At 43.1% G+C, this 24296-nt stretch overlaps 1 protein-coding gene across 1 annotated transcript in view; it reads left to right on the top strand.

Annotated features, from left to right (window-relative positions):
• PDE10A (phosphodiesterase 10A) overlaps positions 1 to 24296 on the top strand; it is a 265628-nt gene that overhangs the window by 169890 nt on the left and 71442 nt on the right. The window contains exons 4-5 of the mRNA XM_052645868.1: positions 16986 to 17106; positions 17600 to 17649. Of these exons, the coding sequence (XP_052501828.1) occupies positions 16986 to 17106; positions 17600 to 17649 (171 nt within the window). The remainder of the gene's footprint in view (positions 1 to 16985; positions 17107 to 17599; positions 17650 to 24296) is intronic.

Below are 24296 nucleotides of genomic sequence, written 5' to 3'. Positions count from 1 at the left end.
GGAGATCCAACCAGTCCATTCTGAAGGAGATCAGCCCTGGGATTTCTTTGGAAGGAGTGATGCTGAAGGTGAAACTCCAGTACTTTGGCCACCTCATGCAAAGAGTTGACTCATTGGAAAAGACTCTGATGCTGGGAGGGATTGGGGGCAGGAGGAGAAGGGGACGACAGAGGCTGAGATGGCTGGATGGCATCACTGACTCGATGGACGTGAGTCTGAGTGAACTCCGGGAGATGGTGATGAACGGGGAGGCCTGGAGTGCTGCGATTCATGGGGTCACAAAGAGTCGGACACGACTGAGTGACTGAACTGGACTGAACAGGTTGATAAGTTGGTTTATCAGATTATTGTCCCAGTTAAGATTTCATCCTAACCCGATTTAATTAGCAGTCATATCTCTTCTCGTGTGTCAATGGCATGACGTTTTACTGTCTTTATTTAAAGGAAACACGCATTGCCACTTGTTAACTTTGTCTCGTTTCGTGTGAACTGCATCTATGTTTCATGCGTGATACATTCAAAAGAACTTCTCTGGAACAGTGTAAATCACACAGATTTGAATTTGTTCTTTGCCAGTCTTTATCTGGGTGACCTTTTAAAATAACCTTTAAAAACCTGAAATGTAAAATGGGAATAAAATCTACCAAACCTAAGGTATGCAGTCAAAAGAGGATGAAAATGCATAGTCTTTTATTCAGTTTTGGAATACCAAAAATAAAATTTTTAAAAGCAGAGGGAATTAATGAGAAGAAATTAATGGCCCACAATTTAAAATATAGGCTTAATTAATAATGCAGAAGATATTTTCTTAAACAGATCAATAAAGTAGACGGTTTTGGCAATCTATTCAAGAAATAAGAAAATAGCAAACATTAAGGGATGAAAAAGGGAAGATAACTATAGGCAAAAAGGAGATTATTAATAATGTAATAAGGAATGATATTAATACATACTAATGCATTTGAAAATTTAGACATAATGGCCAATATTAAGGAAATTATAAATTATTAAAGTTTATTGAAGGAAAGTTAAGAAAACTAAATGTCTTGTTAAGCAGTGAAAAAAACTAAAAGTTGGTAAAAGTCCCCTTACAATGCATGATGCCTAAAAGTTTTTACTGGATGATTCCTCCAAACATGAAAAAGGAGAAAATTTCTACATAATATAAAGTATGTATTTCAAAAGCTAAGAAGATAATTTATCTCAAGAGGGAAGTGTATTCCTAAAACAAAAATTGAAACAGTATAGAAGATAGAACACATATTGACCAGTGTTACTAGTGCAGACGTAAGTGCGGGAATCTTAAGTAAATAAATATAGCAGCACTCCCAGTGCCAAGGGTGGTGACAAGTGGGAGGACAGTGCAGTGATCCTGGGAGAGATGAAGGTGGTGATGATGGAGGTGCGGAGATTTGGTAGACTGAATTCTATACATATTTGGAAAGTAGAGTGAACAAGAACTGCTGATTAATTGAATGCTTGGTATAGAAAAAAAGACAAAAAAGAGAAATGATAGCATTGGGTTTTTGCCTGAGCAGATGGAACGTCAGGGTTGCCAGCACTGAGATGGGAGTGTTTGCTAGAGCAGGGAGCAGGGGTCACCACTGGGTGCTGAGTCTGAGACCTTGAGTAGATTTCTAAGCTGAGATGTTAAGCAGTTAGTTGACTATTTGAGTCTGGAGTCCAGGGGAATGATCTGAGCTAGAGATACAAATTTGAGAAGCCTTAGTGATAATATGGATGATTAAGAACCCCAGCATATAGGATGGTAGTGAAGTGCTGAGACTGCGTGAGCTCACCTAGGAAGTGAGGGTGGTTTGAGAAGAGAGGACCGAAGCCACAGCCCTGGCACAGGGCGTTTGCAAGTCTTCCGCGGGAGAAAGGCCTGTGCAGACTGGACAGAGGAGTCCGTGGGCAAGAGGCGAACCCGGGGCCTGTGCCTCCTGGAGTGGAGGAGAAGCTGGGTCCAGATGAAGAGAGCAGTCACTGGTGTGTTCAATGCTGCCAGCATTTCAGGGAAGTGAAGCCTGAGAGCTGGCATTTGGATCTGACGGCATGGAGGCCATGGGCGACTTCAATTAGAGCTGTTCCACTGAGCGATTAGAGTTGGGCAAGGGGGAGGAGAAATTGCAGGCGGCAAATACATACAATTGTTTTTTGGAGTTTTGCCTTAAAAGAGAGACGAGAAAGTGTGTGGTAGCTAGACAGGGAGTCAGGTGTACTTGACGTGTGACCTTGATTAGTTTCAGGTGCACAGCAGAATGATTCACACACGTGCACACTGTGAAGTGATCGTCGCAATAGGCCTAGTTACCACCCGTCACTGCGTGGTTATGAGCTGCCTCTTCCTGGTGATGAGAACTTGAAGGTCTACCCCTTCAGCAACTTTCAAATATCCAATACAGTCTTGCTAGTTGCAGTCACTCTGCTGTGCATCATAGCCCCGAGACTTGCTTGTTTTGTAACTGGAAGTTTGTGTCTTTTGACCACTTTCACCCATTTTGCTCACTCCCCACCCCTGAGATATTATTTTGTTTTTAAAATGTTTCATTTTTCTTTTTTAAAAAATGGAATAAACAGCAACAAATGCATACCAATGGAAATAATCCAGTGGAGAGAAGATGTGATGATTTGGGTCAGAGGGGCCACTTGGCTGCGGCCACAGTTCTCGAGTCTCAGAGGCCTCCCCCACCTTCTGCAGCCTCTCCAGCGAACTCCAGTCTTTTCCTTCACAAAAGACTCACATTTGTTCACTTTCCGTTTCTTTCCGCAGCGTATCATTTTTTAAAAATAATTTTTAATTGGTTATAAGAAAAATGTAACCAAAGAAACAAATAGAGGAAGAAACAGAGGAGGAGAAATAAAAATTGGGATCATCAGTACTTTTCTACAAATAAGCACACTAGCTGGCTGTTAAGCTTCCAGTTATGTGAACCTGAACCTAAGTTGGTCTGCTGCTAAGTCACTTCAGTTGTGTCAGACTCTGTGCGACTCCATAGACGGCAGCCCACCAGGCTCCCCCATCCCTGGGATTCTCCAGGCAAGAACACTGGAGTGGGTTGCCATTTCCTTCTCCAATGCATGAAAGTGAAAAGTGGAAGTGAAGTCGCTCAGTCGTGCCTGACTCTTAGCGACCCCATGGACTGCAGCCTACCAGGCTCCTCTGCCCATGGGATTTTCCAGGCAATAGCACTGGAGTGGGGTGCCATTGCCTTCTCCAGGTTGGTCTTCACTTATGTAAAGTTGACCTTGGAAATAAAACAGTTGTTTTACCAGCAAAGTCCTTTGTGGGTTTTTTTTTTTTTTTCAGGAATAACAGAGATTTGCAGTTTGGGATAAGCATGCTATAGCAGAAGCTATACGCAAACCTAGACAGAGAGGAGGAATGCTGTCTTATAAAGGAACAAGGGGAAGCTTGGAAGGGCTGTTGACAAGCACGGAGTCCATTGGAGGAAACTGGGAGTGAGGAGTGTAGTGGCTTTTCATTGGCTGAGCTGTTGCTGGGTGGGGAGAAGATCTTCTGTCCTTTCCCGGGTAGTTAGGTGGTAAGGAACCTGCTCCCAGTTGGAGATGCAGGGTAGTCTCTTCCTGTTTGGGGTCTGTGTGAGCGCTCCCTCTTCTGGTCTTGCCCATTCATTTAATAAGGTATCCTAAAAATAAATAAATACGGTATCTTTTCTTCATTTCTACATCTCTTAGGGAAGGATACCTGTCAGTTTTTATTATTAAATTTCATGATAATACAAACCTATTTATCTGATTTTACGTCAATCTTTAGGAAGTTTCAGAGCCATACTATTAAAATGTGGTTCAGTGTTCAGTAAGCGACGGTGATACACAGATGACTAGAGTAGGCAGTGAAATAGTGAAAGTCGCTCAGTCTTGTCCTGCTCTTTGCGACCCCATGGACTATACAGTCCATGGGATTCTCCAGGCCAGAATACTGGAGTGGGTAGCCATTCCCTTTTCCAGGGGATCTTCCCCACCCAGGGATTGAACCCAGGTCTCCTGCATTGTAGGCAGATTCTTTACCAGCTGAGTCACAAGGGAAACCCAAGAATACTGGAGTGGGTGGTCTATCCCTTCTCCAGCGGATCTTCCTGACCCAGGAATCGAACTGGGGTCTCCTGCATTGCAGGCGGATTCTTTACCAACTGAGCTATCAGGGCAGCCCAAGAGTAGGCAAACGCTTGTAGAAATACCTGGAGGAGGTTTTCTTGTTCCCTATGCCCTCCCTCCAGCTGACAGTCATGGGACTCAGGTGCTGTGACCCAGTGGAGAAGCAGACAGAAAGTGTGTCCTCTAAAATCTCCCTAAACGCCAGGCCTCCCTGTCCGTCACCAACTCCAGGAGCTCACCCAAACCCATGTCTATTGTGTTGGTGATGCCATCCAACCATCTCGTCCTCTGTCGTCCCCTTCTCCCCCTGCCCTCTCCCTGGCAGTTCCTGTAATCAGGCTTTGGCTAAGAGGGCCTTTGGACACCTGGATATGACACTTGCAAACGAGGACCGGGAGGACAGGCAGGTCACCGCCCCGTTGATTCTCAGCTTAACTATAGGACTGAGAAGCCAGAGGAACGGCAGAGATATAACGTTCCAGCCAGGCAAAGTGAAACTGTGGCCTTTTGAATTTGAAATAGCAAACAGCCTAACAAGGATTTAGCCCTGAGGCTGGGAAAGATTGAGGGCAGGGGGAGAAGGGGACGACAGAGGACGAGACGGTTGGATGGCATCACCAACTCAATGGACATGGGTTTGGGTGGACTCCTGGAGTTGGTGACGGACAGGGAGGCCTGGCGTGCTGCAGTCCATGGGGTTGCAAAGATCTGGACATGACTGAGCGACTGAACTGAACTGAACAAGGATGTCTCACCCTGATGGAAGAATCACCCACTCTCCCGAGGAATACTGGCTGGAAGCCTGCCAGCAGAGGCTGTGTTTTCCATATGACACAAGGCAAAATAGCTTCAGGCACTCGAATGTGAGTTTTGTGAAACTCAAAGCAAAATTTCTTACAAAGCACAGTATGGTTCGTTTCAGCTAAATTTTGTTTCGCAGCTTTGGCGGCTAGTTACTAACTATAGCCACAGAAACCTCTGAAGCCTGTGTGGAGGATCAGTTCTCAGCACCTTGGCTTCCGCAGAGAGTGAGCGGCAGGACGTCGCCCTGAGTAGCTGAGTGCATCAGTCTGCTGTGAGAACATGTTGCGTGCTATCGGCATACCGGAAAACGGTGGCTACAGACAGCGATTTGTCTTTGCTCATGCTGAGGATGAAACCTGTAATCTTAACGATAGACACATAGACCATCTGTCTGTTATGGTTTGTTCCTGATCAGTGATAATAAAATGATATCCGTGATATATAGAAGAACACAGATCCTATTAATCACGGTGATAGTGATTAAACACACTATCAAGCCATTATGATGTTTTTTAAATGGGAACCGAACACATTCTTCTTTCACAAGATTCTAAATTGGTACCTGTTTTTTAAGACCATTCTTGGCAACCACAACTCTGTTTTAGAGAGTGTAGATGCTGGAAAATATTAACAGCAGAGAAACTGTATGAAGCTGTTGATCTTAGTATAGTATGTTCTTGGCAACAGAAGGGAAGGAAGAGAAGGAGTGCTAAGTCGCTCAGTCGTGTCCGACTCTGCGACCTCATGGACTGTAGCCCGCCGGGCTCCTCTGTCCATGGGATTCTCCAGGCAAGAGTACTGGAGTGGGTGCCATTCGCTTCTCCAGGAGGGGGTCTTCCCGACCCAGGGGCTGAATCTGTGTCTCTTTAGACTCCTGCACTGGCAGCCAGATTCTTCACCACAGCTGACGCCTGGGAAGCCCGGTCACGGAGTCAGAGGCTAATTAAAGTCCATTGCTTGGGGCACATTTCTTTGTTGTAAGAAGCAAAAACATAGTAATGATCTAGTCAAAGAACAGTTGTGCATAAAATCCAGTTTCTCCTGGATCGTAGTTTATTCCGTTAAAGATGGCAACAGAATCATAGTATGTTTCTTTTGGGCTTCCCAGGTAGGGTTTCCCTGGTGGCTCAGATGGTAAAGAATCTGCCTGCAATGTAGGAGACTTGTGTTCCATCTCTGGGTTGGAAAGATCCCCTGGAGAAGGGTATGGCAATCTGCTCTAGTATTCTTGACTGGAGAATTCCGTGGACACAGGAGCCTGGCAGGGCTGTAGTCCATGGGATCACACAGAGTTTTACATGACAGGGCACACATTTTTGCCGTAGACATTATCACTGTTTTCTTGTATATTGCTTTCTCCCCACTGGGATTTCAATTCCATGAGTGATAGAGCCTTGTCGGATACTTATACAGTAGTAGTGCTTGACACATTGCTGAGGAAATATTTGTTTAAAAAGACTTATTTACATATTGACATTCACAAATACATCTACTGGGTAAAACACTTAGATATATCTTTTGTTTCTTTAACCTTCTCTTTATTCATCTGCTCTTGATTGCTTAATTTTTTTCTGTTAACAGTCTTAGACATATCAGAAATGTTTACTGCATGAGTGATTTGAAGATGTCTTATCTCATGGACTCATTTTCCTAAGTTAATTTATCATCATGAAAAGCCCTTTCATCTCTTAGACTTTTTTGCCCTAAATTACATTAGTTAAAATAGTCCTTTGAAAACTTAAGTATTCTTTAGGAAAGTTAGTTTTTAAAAGATCCCTCTAGTCAAGGCTGTGACTTTTCCAGTAGTCATGTATGGATGTGATAGTTGGACTATAAAGAAAGCTGAGTGCTGAAGAAGTGATACTTTCGAAGTGTGGTGTTGGAGAAGACTCTTGAGAGTCCCTTGGGCTGCAAGGAAATCCAACCAGTCCATCCCAAAGGAAATCAGTCCAGAATATTCTGTGGAAGGACTGTTGTTGAAGCTGAAACTCCAATACTTTGGCCACCTGATGGAAAGAGCTGACTCATTTGAAAAGACCCTGATGCTGGGAAAGATTGAAGGCAGGGAGGGGACGACAGAGGATGAGATGGTTGGATGGTATCACCGACTCGATGGACATGAGTCTGAGTGAACTCCAGGAGCTGGTGATGGACAGGGAGGCCTGGCGCGCTGCAGTCCATGGGGTCGCAGAGTCAGACATGACTGGGCGACTGAACTGAACTGAATTGTACTTATGTTGAGCTGGCGATATGTTTTCAAAAGAATGCCTCCCTCATTTGTAGCATGCTTGCTTTCACCACTTTTAACTTGGACTTCCTGCCTTGCCTGAGTGTAGCCTGCGGTCATTCTGTCCTCTTGTCCTGGTTGTTGCTCTTCGGCCTTCATCCAGGTTTCTCCATCCTTTGTAGCTTTTTGTAGGATGCTTCCTCTGAACTCCTGAAGTCTGCTGTGGAGGACTCTGAACCAGCTTCACGTTGCCGCCTTCCCTGTGTACTCAGTTAAGTGCAGGACAAGCTAGGCAGCTTCCCCTTGGTGTCAGGATGAGTATCTGCTAATCCCTTGCTTTCTGTTAAGGATTTTTAAACTTTACAATGGCATTTGCGAAGAGTCAGTGGCGTCTTCTTTCCTAGCTCTTTTTCTCCTGCAGTGCCTCTGAGGCCCACAGGTTTCCTTAACTCTTCATTTGTGATTGCCCACGCTTAGTTAGAATTCTCCTGCCTGTGGTGTTTGTATGAAATAAATGACCTTTATTTATAATTTATTTTCCTCTAAAATACCCGAATCATTTTGATAACTTTATTCTTAATATGTAACATTGAAAAAGGTTTGCCACTTGCTTGTAAAGTTAAACATACATGTACTTTTCCACCCAGGAATAACCCTCTTAAGTATTTGCCTAGTATAATTTTGTTTCTATATTTTTCTGAGAACTATGCTTTAATTTTTAAAAATCTTATTTTTATTGAAGTATGATTGCCTCACAATATAAGTTTCAGGTATACAATTTAGCGGTTAACATTTTTTAAAGTGGGAGAAGGCAATGGCACCCCACTCCAGTACTCTTGCCTGGAGAATCCCATGGACAGAGGAGCCTGGTGGGCTGCAGTCAATGCGGTTGCGAAGAGTCGGACTCGGCTGAGTGATTTCGCTTTCACTTTTCACTTTGATGCATTGGAGAAGGAAATGGCAACCCACTCCAGTGTTCTTGCCTGGAGAATCCCAGGGACAGGGGAGCCTGGTGGGCTGCCATCCGTGGGGTCACACAGAGTTGGACACGACTTGAAGCGACTTAGCAGCAGTTTTTAGAGATGATACTCCATGTAGAGTTATTATAAAATGTTGGCTCTATTCTCCATGCTGAACAACGTATTCTTGTGGCTCACTTTATATGTGGTAGTCTGTACCTCTTAACCCTCTTCCCCAGCGTTGCCCTCTCTTGTTGCCCTCTCCCAGCTGGTGACCGTAGTCCTGTCACTATTCTGTGAGCCTGCTTCTTTTTTGCTTTATTCACCGGCGTGTTGTAGTTTTTTGATTCCGCATATAAGTGATGTCATGCAGGGTTTGTCTCTCTGACTTATCTCACGTAGCATAACGTCCTCCCAGTCCATCCTCGTTGCCGCAGCTGGCAATGTTTCCTCTTTTAGGGCTGAGTCGTACCCCATTATATCTCACATCTTTCTCCATTCATCTGTTGACGGGCACTTAGGTTGCTTGCGTATCTTGGCAGTTGTAAATAAAGCTGCTGTGAACTTTGGGGTACGTATGTCTGTTTTAATTTGTGTTTTGGAGTTTTTGGATATATACTCAGGAATGGAATTGCTGGGTCATAACATAGTTCTATTTTTAGGTTGGTTTTTTTGTTTTTGAGAAACCCCTTATTTTCCACAGTGGCTGTACCAATTTACATTCCCACCAACAGTGCACAGGAGTTCCGTTTTCACCAACATTTATTATTTGTGTTCTTTCTGATGGTAGCCATTCTGACGAGTATGAGGTGATATCTCATCGTGGTTTTGATTTGCGTTTGCCTAATGATTACTGATGTTGAATATTGTTGGACAAATGTCTACTTCATTCTTCTGCTCATTTTTAAATCAGTTTCTTTGTTGTTTTGATGTTGAATTGGTGAGCTGTTTATATATGTTGGATGTTAACTCCTTGTCAATCATTATTTGCAACTATCTTTTCCCACTTCGTAGGCTGTCTTTTCGTTTTGTTAATGACTTCCTTTCCTGTGCAAAAGCTTTTAAATTTAATTAGATCCTTTTTAAAAACATTTTTTGCTCTTATTTTCTTTACTCTAGGAGACAGATCTAAAAAACATGGCTGCAATTTGTGTAGGAGTGTTCTCTTGGCGTCTTCCTCGAGGAGTTTTCTGGTATCTGGTCTTACACTTAGGTCTGTCATCCATTTATTTTTGCATGTGGTGCTAGAGAGTGTTCTGGTTTCACCCTTTTACCTGTAGCTGTCCAGTGTCCACAGCACCACTTCTTGGAGAGACTGTCTTTTCTCTATTAGATATTCTTGCCTCCTTTGTCATAGATTAATTGCCCATGTAAGTATAATATAATACATATATTTACATGAGGTTCCCTCATATATATATATATTATATTTGTCTTGATGAGAAGCTTAGAATCAGTGACAGTAGTGGGCACATATAGCTCCAGCTCTTGGATTTTAAATATCATTTGCCACTAAAAGAAACTAGGTCTTCTTTGAGAAGCAGAAATAGCTGGATCAAGGGCTAGCAAAATGTTTGATAAGAAAGTATTGAAAGAATCAAGAAGATTTGTGAAAAGAGCATGGGAGCTATCCTGAAGGGGTTTCCATTGGTCAAGTTTGGGACAATTTGAGCATTAAAATGCATGTATAACAATATAAATTAATATTAATTAGTTAACACATTGAATAAAATCAGCATCTGTGAGCCCATACTCATGTAAATGAATGAATGAGGGGAAACAGCAAGCTCTTCTCCCCAGCAGAATGCCAAAGAGCAAATCCAGGATAGACGATGGTGTTCTACCTCCATCACCTCACTTCACTCTTGCCCAAAATACAAAACCTCTAAATCTGATCTTGAGAAAATATCAGGCAAGTCAGAATTGACTCATATTCCTCAAAAACATTGAGTTCAAGAATGCAAAGAAAGGCTGTGGAATTGTTCCACATTAAGTATACGAAAGAGACATGGCAACTAACTGGCATATATGATTTGGAATTTGAACCTCGCCCAGTGAGGAAGGGATAATTATAAAGACAATATTGGGACAAGGTATCAAATTTGAATATGAATTTATCTACTTTTCTGATTATGATAACTATGTTGGCCTATGTCTCTCACACTCTGTACAAATTCAGTGTTTACTCTCTTATTGTTCTTTTTCTTAGGAAATATATCCTGAAGGTTTCGGTTAAAGGAACATAACAACTTCCTCTCAAATATTCATAAAAATATGTATTTCTAGTTTATGTGTATATATGTGTGTATAGATGGATAGACAGATAAGACACACATGGGGAGAGATGGAAAGAGAGAGAGAGGGAAGTGGGGAAGGAAGGGAAAGAATTTACCACGAGGATAAGGCAAATGTGGTGGTGGTGTAGTCACTACGTAATGTCTGACTCTTGCAACCCCATGGACTGAAGCCTGCCGGGCTTCTCTGACCATGGGATTCCCCAGGCAAGAATCCTGGAGTGGGTTGCCATTTCATTCTGCGGGGGATCCTCCTGACCCAGCGATCTAACCCAGGTCTCCTGCATTGCAGGCAGACACTTTACTGACTAAGCCAAGGCAAATATGATCAAATGTAAATAATTGATGGTATACAAGACTTTCTTGTACTATGTTAAAATTATGCCAGCAAATATGGAAAACTCAGCAGTGGCCACAGGGCTGGAAAAGGTCAGTTTTCATTCCAATCCCAAAGAAAGGCAATGCCAGACAATGCTCAAACTACTGCACTATTGCACTCTCTCACACACGAGTAAAGTAACGCTCAAAATTCTCCAAGCCAGGCTTCAGCAACACATGAACCGTGAACTTCCTGATGTTCAAGGTGGTTTTAGAAAAGGCAGAGGAACCAGAGATCAAATTTCAACATCTGCTGGATCATGGAAAAAGCAAGAGAGTTCCAGAAAAACATCTATTTCTGCTTGATTGACAATGCCAAAGCCTTTGACGGTGTGGATCACAATAAACTGTGAAAAATTCTGAAAGAGATGGGAATACCAGACCACCTGACCTCCCTCTTGAGAAACCTATATGCAGGTCAGGAAGCAACAGTTAGAACTGGACATGGAGCAACAGTCTGGTTCCAAATAGGAAAAGAAGTACACCAAGGCTGTATATTGTCACCCTGCTTATTTAACTTATATGCAGAGTCCATCATGAGAAACACTGGACTGGAAGAAGCACAAGCTGAAATCAAGATTGCTGGCAGAAATATCAATAACCTCAGATATGCAGATGACACCACCCTTATGGCAGAAAGTGAAGAAGAACTAAAGAGCCTCTTGATAAAAGTGAAAGAGGAGAGTGAAAAAGTTGTCTTAAAGCTCAACATTCAGAAAACTAAGATCATGGCATCTGGTCCATCACCTCATGGGAAATAGATGGGGAAACAGTGGAAACAGTGTCAGACTTTATTTTTTTGGGCTCCAAAATCACTGCAGATGGTGACTGCAGCCATGAAATTAAAAGATGCTTACTCCTTGGAAGGAAAGTTATGACCAACCTGGACAGCATATTAAAAAGCAGAGACGTTATTTTACCAACAAAGGTCCGTCTGTCAAGGCTATGGTTTTTCCTGTGGTCATGTATAGATGTGAGAGTTGGACTATAAAGAAAGCTGAGCACCGAAGAATTGATGCTTTTGAACTGTGGTGTTGGAGAAGACTCCTGAGAGTCCCTTGGACTGCAAGGAGATCCAACCAGTCCATCCTAAAGGAGATCAGTTCTGGATGTTCATTGGAAGGACTGATGCTGAAGCTGAAACTCCAATAGTTTGGCCACCTGATGTAAAGAACTGACTCATTGGAAAAGACCCTGATGCTGGGAAAGATTGAGGGCAGAAGGAGAAGGGGATGACAGAGGATGAGATGGTTGGATGGCATCATCGACTCGATGGACATGGGTTTGGGTGGACTCCGGGAGTTGGTGATGGACAGGGAGGCCTGGTGTGCTGCAGTTCATGGGGTTGCAAAGAGTCGGACATGACTGAGCGACTGAACTGAACTAATGTCAAAACAAAAAGTGACAAAAAGGTAAATTTAAAAAGAAACAAGAAATCTAAAGAATGATGAATAGAAGATATTATTCAAATATTCAGCTTTATACTGAAAACTGAGCTGTTTTTGCATGTATGTCTGTGTTTATCCAACATAACTCCACTGTCTGAGAATTTCATCCAAGCTCTCCTGGTGAAGTGAACTTCTGGTTATTGTTTAAACACCTAGTTCACTTTAGCAAGTCTGAGAATGCTTGTTCTTCTGGTAAGAGCAGCTCTCAGCTTTCTTTCTGAATCGGAATTAATACTTCTCCATTTAGTGGTGCTGGAGAAGACTCCTGAGAGTCCCCTGGACTGCAAGGAGATCCAACCAGTCCATCCTTAAGGAGATCAGTCCTGGGTGTTCATTGGTGGGACTGATGCTGAAGCTGAAACTCCAATAGTTTGGCCACCTGATGCGAAGAGCTGACTCATTGGAAAAGACCCTGATCCTGGGAAAGATTGAGGGCAGGAGGAGAAGGGGATGACAGAGGATGAGATGGTTGGATGCCATCATCGACTCGATGGACATTGGTTTGGGTGGACTCCGGAGTCGGTGATGGAGAGAGAGGGCTGGTGTGCTGCAGTTCATGGGGTTGCAAAGAGTCGGACACGACTCAGCAACTGAACTGAACTGAACTGATTCAGTCAGTACTAATATTGTTGCTCAGTCATGTTCGACTTTTTGCGACCCCATGGGCTGCAGCACGCCAGTCTTCCGTGTCCATCACCAACTCCTGGAGCTTGCTCAAACTCATGTCCATCAAGTCGGTGATGCCATCCAACTATCTCATCCTCTGTTGCCCCTTTCTCTTCCTGCCCTCAATCTTTCCCAGAATCAGGGTCTTTTCCAATGACTTGGCTCTTCGCATCAGGTGGCTAACGTATTGTAGCTTCAGCTTTAGCATTGGTCCTTCAGTGAATGTTCAGGGTTGATTTCCTTTAGGATTGATGGGTCTGATCTCGTTGCAGTCCAGGGCACTCTCAAGCATCTTCTCCAGAATCATTGTGTCATGTAAAATTTTATTTCTCTCTGGGTGACAGAGTGGCTATTCCCTGGTCCCCAAGTTGTGTTCCAGATGCCCTCAGGCACCACAGCAAACTCACAGGGATGATTCAGGACATGGTGCGGTTTCATGGGAAGCAGCACCATCTGTCAGAGCTTGATAGAGTTCACAGTTTCAGTGCCTGGCTGACATAGTTCCCAGTTTTAATGTTAGATCACCACAGTCCTATCAATGGAGTCATATCTCTGCAAATCCTTTGTGTCTGTGTGTGTGTGTGTGTGTGTGTGTGTGTGTGTGTGGTTTCTCTAATGAAAAGCAACTACTGCTTGAAAACCAATGTGGAACAGAAAATGAGGGTGACTGTGTCCAGTTTGATTCTAAGGTTTCCACTGCCCAATTCATTGAACCTTCGACTTCTGACTCCTCTTGATTGAGAAATGTCTGTGATACTCGGTGCACACTTTATATGGGTTCTGTTAATAAAGGCAGTGTTGAAAGGACTTTGCGAAGTTGAAATGCTATGCAAATACAAGTTCTTAACAACTTCACTAATACACGGTTGTAATTTCCTATTAGTCAGGACATAGAACTGAAAGTTTATTCCACTGAGTTGAACTCATCTCTGGGTAAACTTTCTTCATCATGTTTCCGTAAGAGGAGTGCCTTAGCTGACTTTCATCCCCACTGCTTTTCTTCTCATAATAGTACTCATGAACAGCAAAATGGCCATAAGGCTGAGGCCAAATAATTGTAATTATTATTAACATTTTTAGTATATTGTGTTTGAATGATCCACTAACTGTGAAAGTGTGTGTATTAGTCGTTTAGTCGTGTCCAACTCTTTGTGACCCCATGGGCTGTAGCCCACCAGGCTCCTCTCGCCATGGGATTCTCCAGGCAAGAGTACTGGAGTGGATTGCCATTCCCTTCTCCAAGGGGTCTTCCCAAACCAGGGATTGAACCCAGGTCTCCTGCATTGCAGGCAGATTCTTTACCATCTGAACCTTTGATATTTGAGAGGTAATATTATGTTGGCATAAATTAGTAAATCATAGTTAAATATTTTGATTTTATGGTATTTATGCAATTATTGCTAATCAAAGGAAACAGGGTCTACTGAAAGTAACCCATGTATTATTTTCAAGATTAGAATTTGAAGTTTAATATAAACAGCAACAAAATTTGAGGTCATAGATTGCCACAGAAGGTTACTGTTGAAAGATATCTTAAATACAGTCTATTTCAACTTTCTTATTACGCAAATGATAAAAATGAAAGCTCGGAGACTTGAAAGGAAATCTCATGATAAAGTGTCCATAACCCCAAGTGTCTCCTTGTTCTCGCTTGTGTGTGACGACCCATTTCCTGTCCCAAAGAGATGGAAAGCAGCTGGTCACTGATCTCAGCACTGCATTCCGGTCACATTGAAGGGCCTGGTCTCACAATTACATCGTCAGGGAAAATTATCATTTTTACAGGGACTCCTCTACTGAGTGACTAAAAACCCACCTTGAGGCAGGAGGTCGCCCTGTCTGTTTCAGCTGCAGGGACCCTGTGGTCAGGTGCTTGATGCAGGTGGAAGACCTCCGCCGGCCAGGTCATTCTGATCGCAGCTTCTGTTCTGTCCACTATGCTAACAGTACCCGCCTTGTCTCTGGTTAGTGTGCGTGGCCTCCTGTCCCCTGTGAGGCCAGGATCCCATGTGCTCAGTGAATCAGGAAAACCCTTTGAACCGTAGTGGTTCCCAGAGTCACTCAGGGCCCACACCCCCGAGCTCTGCACACAGGCCGGCATGGCCTGGGGAATGTACTTGTCATGGCCTTGAGGAAGGGAGTGTCCATCGGATATAGCTAAGGGGCGGGTCACTGGGTCTGGCAGGAAGAATCCACGCTAGCCTTCCAGTGTTGCCAAGATTAGAGTATATACCGGGGAAGTTCTGATTTTCAGCTGCATTAAATATCAGCCTTTGGGGAGGGGGGGTGATGCAGATTTCAGCTTCTCGACTGCAAGCCCACTGAACCCGGTACTTCTGTTTACTGCACCCCTCCTCCATCTGCCTGATCCGATGTTATCTTTATTCTGCCCAACCCAAGCCCCCGTGAGGTTCATCCTCATTTGTTTCCCAGGTTTCCATGTGTGAGTGAAGTCATTCAGTCGTGTCCGATGCTTTGCGACCCCATGGGCTGTAGCCTTCCAGGCTCCTCTGTCCATGGGATTCCCCAGGCAAGAATACTGGAGTGGGTTGCCTTTTCCTTCTCCAGGGGGGTCTTCCCGACCCAGGGATCGAACCCGGGTCTCCTGCATTGCAGGCAGACGCTTTACCCTCTGAGCCACCAAGGAAGCCCAGGTTTGTATAGGTTAGCTGGATCTCATCCGTCTCATCTCTTGACAGTTTATCCTTGATACTTCGTTTTCTAGGGTCTGCCTGGACTTAAGTCTGTTAATAGGTCAGTAGCAGAGAGAGGTGGTGGACGACCAGCGTCCTTCTACAAGGCAGCTGGGGGCGCTAGGCAGACCCGCCCTTCACGGTTCTAGGCTTCACCGGAGCCTGTCCATGTCTCTCGTGTCCCTGGATCCTTCTGTCCCTGAGCATCCCGTTTAAAAAGCCTTCCTTTCCTCCGAAGCCGAGTACCGTCAGCCTTCCCGGATCTCCTGTCTGCGCCGTGCCCATCACCTTCCATCGCACTGCGTGGCTTGCTTACTTACTCTCTTCCAGCTGGAGTGTGAGTTCCTTGAGGATTGGAGTTTTACCTTGTCCAGGCTTTAGCATTTCTCGTGTTGGTAGTGGATCGTCAGCTCTGGCAGCGCGAGTTTGTGGAGCAACTGACTGATGGCCTCATCCGTTCTGTTGTGTATCCATCCAGCAGAGGGATGAGTGCAGGGCTCAACAATAACAACGAACGGTAGGGCTTTCGGAGAGAAAGATGGCTGAGTGGTCTAGTGAGTGCGTGAAAGAGAGACAGCCTGAGATGGTTTCTGCAGCAGATAATCACCACGTTTTGCAGAGTTCAGAGACCATCCTGGGAGAAGCCTTTAGGCTAAGTGCCCTGGGGAGCCCCAGGAGCCTGTTGAGCCTCAGAGTGAGAGAATTTTATTTAAAAGTTCACCATGTCCGTGGTTTGGAGAGGAGGCTTGGGAAGGCATGCTTGGTGGCACGGAGGCTCACCAGAAGATGGGTTTTCCGTCCTTTGAAGAAGACACAGCATTGGGCGTAGCCTCCACCGTCTTCCCAGACCTTTGTCCACCAGCTCCTGCCCTGGCCGCCCAGTGGGGCGAGCACCACGGGCTTGCTGGGGCTGCTGCTCTCGCAGGGGCAGCTCCCATGAGAGCCTCCCTTCCTGTTCTAGTGGCAGGGTTGAGATCAGACTCACGTGGGTCCAGGGGTCACTCCATGGACCCCAGTGAGTGGAGAGTAATAAACAAGCATCGTTTCACCCAGTGCAGGGCGTCTTAGGACGTTTCAGTCAGTTAACAAATTTCCGAACTGTTTTTACTGATCCAGCTTTCTTGATTACCTTGTATTTAAAACTTCAGAAACAAACTTGTAACACTCTATATTTTAATATAAATATTCATTCATGGAGTCTATAAGTATCCTAAGTTGTAGCAATTTTAACTTTCAATCTCTTTTTATGGTCCATCATAATAATTAAATCATGCTCTATAAAAATATCATGAACAGCTAACATATAATATAAAGTCATGTATATTAATTGCATATGTGACAAACTAAGGAATTTTTATTTTTTTATATTTAATTATGCCTCTTTTTTTAATTCAAAGTATCAAGATACAAATATGCAAGGAGTTGTGTATGAACTGAACAGCTATATAGAACAGCGGTTGGATACAGGAGGGGACAACCAGCTACTCCTCTATGAATTGAGCAGCATCATCAAAATCGGTAAGGAACGTTTAATGTTCCTCCTAGTAGAAAGATTGTACCAAAGTAAATTAAATTATGTTCTCTTCACTAATAACATGTAGGCATATACATCATTCTTTGGTTGATGCTTATATTGGTTATTCAGTATTATAAATGTCATTTGTCTATTTTTTAAATGCTTTAAAATTAAATATGTTTCAAATTTTAAAAATATTTTCTAATAATTCTAATATTTAAACGTTGACCAATATATTATTACATAGTACATTGCTGTGTGCCTTTGAGAATGTCACATCTTAAAAACAGAAATAGCTAATGAAAAGAAATGAAAATATTCTAAGTATGTAATTCAGGAAAGCCATAAATTATTTAGTTCAGTTTACTGTATGAAAATTAATTATGCTAACAAATCCGTTCGAAAGACTCCTATTTGAAGTCTCACCTTAGAGAATTCATGCATGTTATATTCTCCCATTGAGATCAGTTTCTTCCTTTCTTATTACTTTGGCAGCCACAAAAGCTGATGGATTTGCACTGTATTTCCTTGGAGAGTGCAATAACGTAAGTATCTAAATTTAGATTTAGGTATTCTAGATAAGAGAATGTTATAAGCTGTAAAATTATGTTACAAACAGCAAATGTATCATAATTAAGTACTTTAACCAGCATTTTCTATTTTGTTTCTGTACGTGGTGATCACCAGTTGAGTATTTTACCAACATCGTGACATTTAGTCATGAAAATCTTAACTTTTTTTCTTTATTGTTTTGGTTTGGTTTCTGGTGTGCTATTTCATGAATGGCGTTTCTAGACTCACTGTTCTATACAGAAGTTATTTCACCACTGTGGGCTGGGGTGTTGGGGGCAGCCTCTGCCCTTTTTCTACACGCAATCTGCAGTAGAAGCAAATGAGAGCAGAAGTTTTATGTGATGTTTGTAGACTTTGTAAAGCTAACTCTGAAAAGCGCTGGGATGGAGTTGCTGCGTATAGATTCCTGGGCTGTGGGGTGGTGACTCGGGCTGCTCTGGGGTTGGAGCTGCTCAGAGGTGCCTGGTCCACCTGCTGGCAGAACAGGCTGGACCCTGTGCTTCTGGACTGACTCACTTAAAGCACCGTCTGCAGTCAAGTGCAGCTCGCTTAGGCACTTTCAAAACTACTTCAGGACATTCAGTTGTTGGCATTTGAATTTTTGTTATGGTGTTAACACATCTGTAACATTTTAGAAAAATACTCTGAACCAGCAACACTTATCTTCATAGGTTAAGTGAATAAAACCCAGTTATAACATTATTTTACAAACTTTTACTCTGCATTTCTTGTGTGTTAGGCATTGTTCTTTGAGATTTGGTATGTATTTTTGCAATGTGATACTTGTTTTGTGAGTGAGCAAAATGTATGCTATTTATATTGTACAAAATGTTAATAGGAATAAAGACACAGTATTCTGATATTTTTAGCAGTGTTCATGAATAGTAGAGTAGTCCAAACCCGGAAGTCACTGCACAAAAAGTCCTCATTGGCTGGGTGCCCCTACTCATAAGTGACCTCTTCATTTGCACAGCGTTGCTCCCCTTATGTTGTGGTGATCTGTGTTACAAGATTAACAGCTGTTCAGGATAAGGACCGCTCTTTATTCATTTATGTATTCACCTGTATTCTCTCTTATTTTCTTTCATAGAAGCAGTCTGCAAGAGGGCTTATTAAAGAGAATTACTCAGATATTACTCCTACTTGTAAATGCTTTCTTTTTTACATACTGGTGGTATTTTAAAATGATGAAGCGACTGAAATAATGAATAGATTTCTGTCCTAGTCATTCTAAAATTTTTTTTTCTAAACCTTGAAATTTTTATTTAAAAACCAAGACTTCCTTTTAAAAAATTAGTATGTAATTTACAATATATTTTAAAAAATTTTTAATTGAAGGATAATTGCTTTACAGAATTTTGAGATTTTCTGTCATGAATAACCAACAAGAATCAGCCCTAGGCACACCCATGTCCCTCCCTCCCGGGCCTCCCTCCCATCTGCCTCCCCTCCTCACCTTCAACCTGCTGCAGAGCCCCTGTTTGAGTTCCCTGAGTCACACAGCAAATTCCCACTGGCTGTTTTACAAACGGTGTTGTAAATTTCTGTTTCTCTCTCCATGCCTCTCCCGACTTCTCCTTCCTCTCCTCCCACCTTGTCCAGAGGTCTGTTTTCTGTGTCAATTTCTCCATTGCTGCTCTGGAAATAGGCTCATCAGTGCCGTCCCTCCAGATTCCACATATATGTGTCAGTATACGATACGTCTCTTTCTCTTTCTGACGTACTTCACTCTGTGTAATGGGCTCTAGTTTCATCCACCTCATTAGAACAGATTCAAATGTGTTCCTCTTCATGGCTGAGTAGTCTTCCATTGTGTATATGTACCCCGTTTCTTTATCCGTCCATCCATCCATGGACACGTGGGTTGTAAATGTAGTTGTAAATGCAGGTGTAAAAAATAATTCACGATAATTTTCATGATTTCTGGGGTGCATATTATCGTGTAACTACAGTGGCCCACATTGCAGATTTCTGGGATGCATATTGTCGTGTAACTAACTACAGCAGTCCACGTCTTCTCACTCCTTCCCTGACGTCTCCACCCAAGCCTCAGAGGTGGTCTGCAGTAGCTGTGTTTGTATTTTGGCCCTTGACCTTCAGTCACAGCTGTTGGTGACCCAAACTGGGACCAGTAGATTCCCTGTTGACACCTGGGTTGTGGGCTCAGCGTTCTGGCTGCTCTGCCTGGAAAGAAATGATATGAACCCCAGACCGAGGCGAGGTTGCCCTGTGGGCTGGCCCTCTTCTGCTCTGTGTGGAGGAGAATGGGAAGGTGGGGAGAGCTTGTCTGCGGAGGTGGAAAGGGCAGACGACTGGGAGCCTGGTCCGCTGTGCAGGGGCCTCTAACAGGGCCTGGCTTGGAGCTGGGGTTTAGGTTCCCAGACCACCTGCTCTGAATCACTTGGCCATACTTCTCTACTCTGCTGCAGACTTCTGCCTGATTACGATTTAGAAAAAGCTTTTGCAGCTCAAATATCCCAAATGTAATTCTGTTTTGGTTTAGTTGCTAAGCTGTGTCCGACTCTTTGCAACCCTGTGGACTGCAGCCCACCAGGCTCCTCCATCCATGGGATTCTCCAGGCACAAGTGCTGGAGAGGGTTGCCATTTCTTTCTCCAGGAGGGGACCTTTCCAACCCAGGGATGGAACCTGGGTCTCCGGTGCTAGAAGCGATCTGCATTGCTGACTGAGCCCCAGGGAAGCCCGTAAAATATGATTCTGCATGTATCTAATCCTTTCACTTTTACTTACTCACTTTGTAATTTAATTGAGGGATTGGTAATGTCTTCTCAAGCTTTAGTTGGCACCTCATTCTAAACCGCTCAGGTCAGTTGCTTGACTCTCTGTGGTTCCCTCCAGGCTGATGGAGTCTTTACCCCTTTCTTCCCCACATCTCAGGGACCAAGTGTACCCTGTTAGTGCAGCCGTAGGAGCAGCAGGGCACAGAGCAGAACGGTAGCCTTTCCTGACCTTCCTAAGTCAGCCTCCACTCTGCGGTGCTTTCTTAATATCAGATCCTTCTCCTTCATAGCACTGAGCTGAACCTGCAATTACATGTTTATCTGTGCCTTGTTTGATTATTTGCTTATCCAGTTTTCTCTCCAGCATATAAGCCTCACAAAGAGGCCTTTCTCCCTGGGAGGATAATTTTAGGGGATAATGACTGGGTTCTACTCCCTTAAGTCATATCATTCCTTTGGCCCCTTTCAGTCGATATTCTTGAGGTTGTTCCTTCCCCGTTCTATTTCTCGAGATCAGATATGTACTTGATTTTGCCATTCACTGAAGGTACCACCAATTGAAATCTATTTTGATTAATTTGTATAGTTGAGATTTTCTTCCCAACCACTGAGTGGTATGGATTCAAGCCTCATGTCCACACGATGTGCAGTTATTACTTCTCAGATGAGATTTTTATTTTCTCTGCAGCAATAAATTCAAGGTACTCTGGTTTCCTTGTCACCCCCTTGCAGCTGTAGTGTCTTCACTCTTCAGGCTGAGATGAGCCCATAGCCCTGGGCTGGTCTTGACCCACCTGGGGGTCTCCCATTAGACTTCCCAGTAGTGAGGTCTCAGGCTTTACCTCTGGTCTCCTGTTAGCCATGCGAATCTGCTGAGGTCAATACAGTTGACCCTCGAACAAATCCACATGTCACTTTACTGCCGGCCCTCAGAACCCACAAGTACACGTCTGCACATTCAACCCGTCCTGGATGTACAGTGCTACTGTGGTATCTGTTGAAAGAGATCTGCACGTAAGTGGATCCACACAGGTAAACATGTGCTTCAAGGGTCAACTCTGTATCTAGGCTTTAGCTGATGCTCTCGAGGAAAAAAAAAAAAAAATTGAAATTTGCTCACCTCCCAGAGTCCCTTTGTTTACTTCCTTTTAGATTTCTTTGGATCCTTCCAATCTTCTCAGCCCAGCAATGCCTTATAAAATATTTGTGAAATATTCTTTATCCAGCCTTTTAAGTAATTTTACAATTGTTTTTTTCAGGAGTGTCAAATGATCTAATCTGCCATATAACTTGCAACAGATGTTGATATACTTCTAAAATGTAAGCTAACTGTATGAAATAAAGTAAAACATTGCTTTGCACAGATGAGGAGATACATGTATATTTTCTTATATTTCTTCCTTTGTACATGAAAGACAACACATTATAGATATTTATCAGTGTTTTTTAAAAATTGTCTCTGGATTTTGAATCATAGTTACAAAGTATTTCTTGGTGACTCAGTTTCAAAACAAAATATATATACTTTAGTGATAAAATTATAATAATGCAACCCAAATAGACTACAATAAAAATTTTGGTCTTGATAGCAATAAATATTAATATAAGGATTAAGACAGACATGGCCTGGACTAAATCATTCTTACGAAAGTATTAATTTCTTTTTTCACCAATGAGAATCAGTGGAAATAATTTAATTTCTAAAATTGCTGCATTGAAAAACATAGCTTAAATGATATTTAAATACATCAGAAATTATACAGGTAGAATTTAAAACCAACATTCATATTACCAGAGAGAAAAAAGATTAAAACACAGAAAATTTAGGAGATGGTAGAAAACAAATGGTATTAAAGCACTAAAAATAATACATTAAATGTGATTATTGAACTCATTTTGAAGCTAATTTAAAAGACAATAAAACAATAGAGTGGAAAATAGCGAATTATGAGAGCATACTTACAAAGGTGAAAATGTAGGTGAAAGGGACAGTTTTTGAGGAAAATAGAAATTGTTCCATTTGATGATAGAAAGCTATCTATCCAAATGAGGATAGAAAGCCAATAGACCAGTGAGCGGAAGAAATTGAACACAGTGTTGAAATGATGTTTGGGTTTTTTTTTTTTTTTTAAGCCAATAGGACATTGATGGAGAAGGCTATGGCACCCCACTCCAGTACTCTTGCCTGGAAAATCCCATGGATGGACAAGCCTGGTAGGCTGCAGTCCATGGGGTCACTAAGAGTTGGACACGACTGAGAACTTCACTTTCACTTTTCACTTTCATGCATTGGAGAAGGAAATGGCAACCCACTCCAGTGTTCTTGCCTAGAGAATCCCAGGGACGGGGGAGCCTGGTGGGCTGCCATCTATGGGGTCACACAGAGTCGGACACGACTGAAGTGACTTAGCAGCAGCAGCAGCAGCAGCAGCAGCAGCAGCAGCAGCAGGACATTGACAGTGGTTTTGAGCACCAGCTTTGTTCAGGTCGTCGTTTGCTCTGGGACATGGCGCGTGATGAACCAGTTGGTTCCTTACTCTGAGCTCGTACTCAACTGGGGACAGCCCTTCAGAAGAGGGAATGCCTGCCTGGCCACACTGTTCCAGAACTTGGGAAGAGAAGGAAAGCTCCCCAGCTAGTTGCTCAGTTTTCCAAAGAGTTTCCATTCTGGAGTTGGATTGTGTGAATTCCAATTCACTACTTTGGGATTTTGACAAGATTTTCAAACCTTCTGAATCTTAGTTTGACCTCCATTGGTTAAGCGTTATGTCTATGCATGTCATTTAACAAGCCATTTTAGATGCCAGCCATGTACCAAAATCTGTGTTGAATTTACTGAGCCTACAAATAAATAAAAATCATTCCTGTCCTCAAAGAACGTACAGTCAGTAGGAGAAATGAAGAAATCCTCCGTTAGTTATACTGCATGATGACATGTGAGCAGAGAGGAACTGAGGTGCTCCGGGACCCTACCTTTTTGATTGGCTGGTGGGGTCTGGGCTTGGTAACACTGAAATGAGCTTGGGTGGTGAGCTCTGTTTGAACAGAGCGTAGGAGACCTCTGCCTTAGTAGACAAGAAGGGAAAAGGAAGGAGGAAGCAGTCTGTGAGAAATCTAAAAAGGAAGCTTTTTGTGTTCTGGCCAATGCCAGTGTCTGGCACATAGCACATACAGGGTGCTCTTGAAATACTTGTTGGGCAAAACTGATTTTTTCATGATTGAGATTTTTTTCCTTAATACCTAGTCACATACTTCAGTTACTATGTAGCATACTTTATAATGTCGGGCTACTGCTAAGTCGCTTCAGTCGTGTCCAGCTCTGTGTGATCCCATAGACGGCAGCCCACCAGGCTCCCTTGTCCCTGAGATTCTCCAGGCAAGAACACTGGAGTGGGTTGCTGTTTCCTTCTCCAATGCATGAAAGTGAAAAGTGAAAGTGAAGTTCTCAGTCGTGTCTGACTCATAGCAACCCCATGGACTGCAGCCCACCAGGCTCCTCCGTCCATGGGATTTTCCAGGCAAGAGTACTGGAGTGGGGTGCCACTGCCTTCTCCTATAATGTCCTAATGTAGTTTATATATATATAATCTATAAGACTAGTTTGTGAAAGCTGAAAAATTTGTGATCTCTAATGATTTGTCAGACTTTATAATTCATAAAGTAAGCGCACAGATAGTTCTTTATGTATTAGTTTAGAGTAGCTGTGTGGCTGTCAGTGCATGGTGAACTTTAGTGAGAATTATGCAGACAAAGTTAGGGATCTGGCTCATGTTCCAGGGAACTTCGGGCTAGTTGCTGCTGCCCTCTGCACGGAGCGAAATTCATTTACTCTCCAGTGCCATCTAGTGTCTCCAAGAAAAATAACTTAACGGTAAGCCT

This window comes from Budorcas taxicolor, chromosome 9 (assembly GCF_023091745.1).
Source record: "Budorcas taxicolor isolate Tak-1 chromosome 9, Takin1.1, whole genome shotgun sequence".
Lineage (NCBI taxonomy): Eukaryota > Metazoa > Chordata > Mammalia > Artiodactyla > Bovidae > Budorcas > Budorcas taxicolor.
Note: the sequence above shows the minus strand (reverse complement) of the source record. Positions and strands in the feature narration are given on the sequence as shown.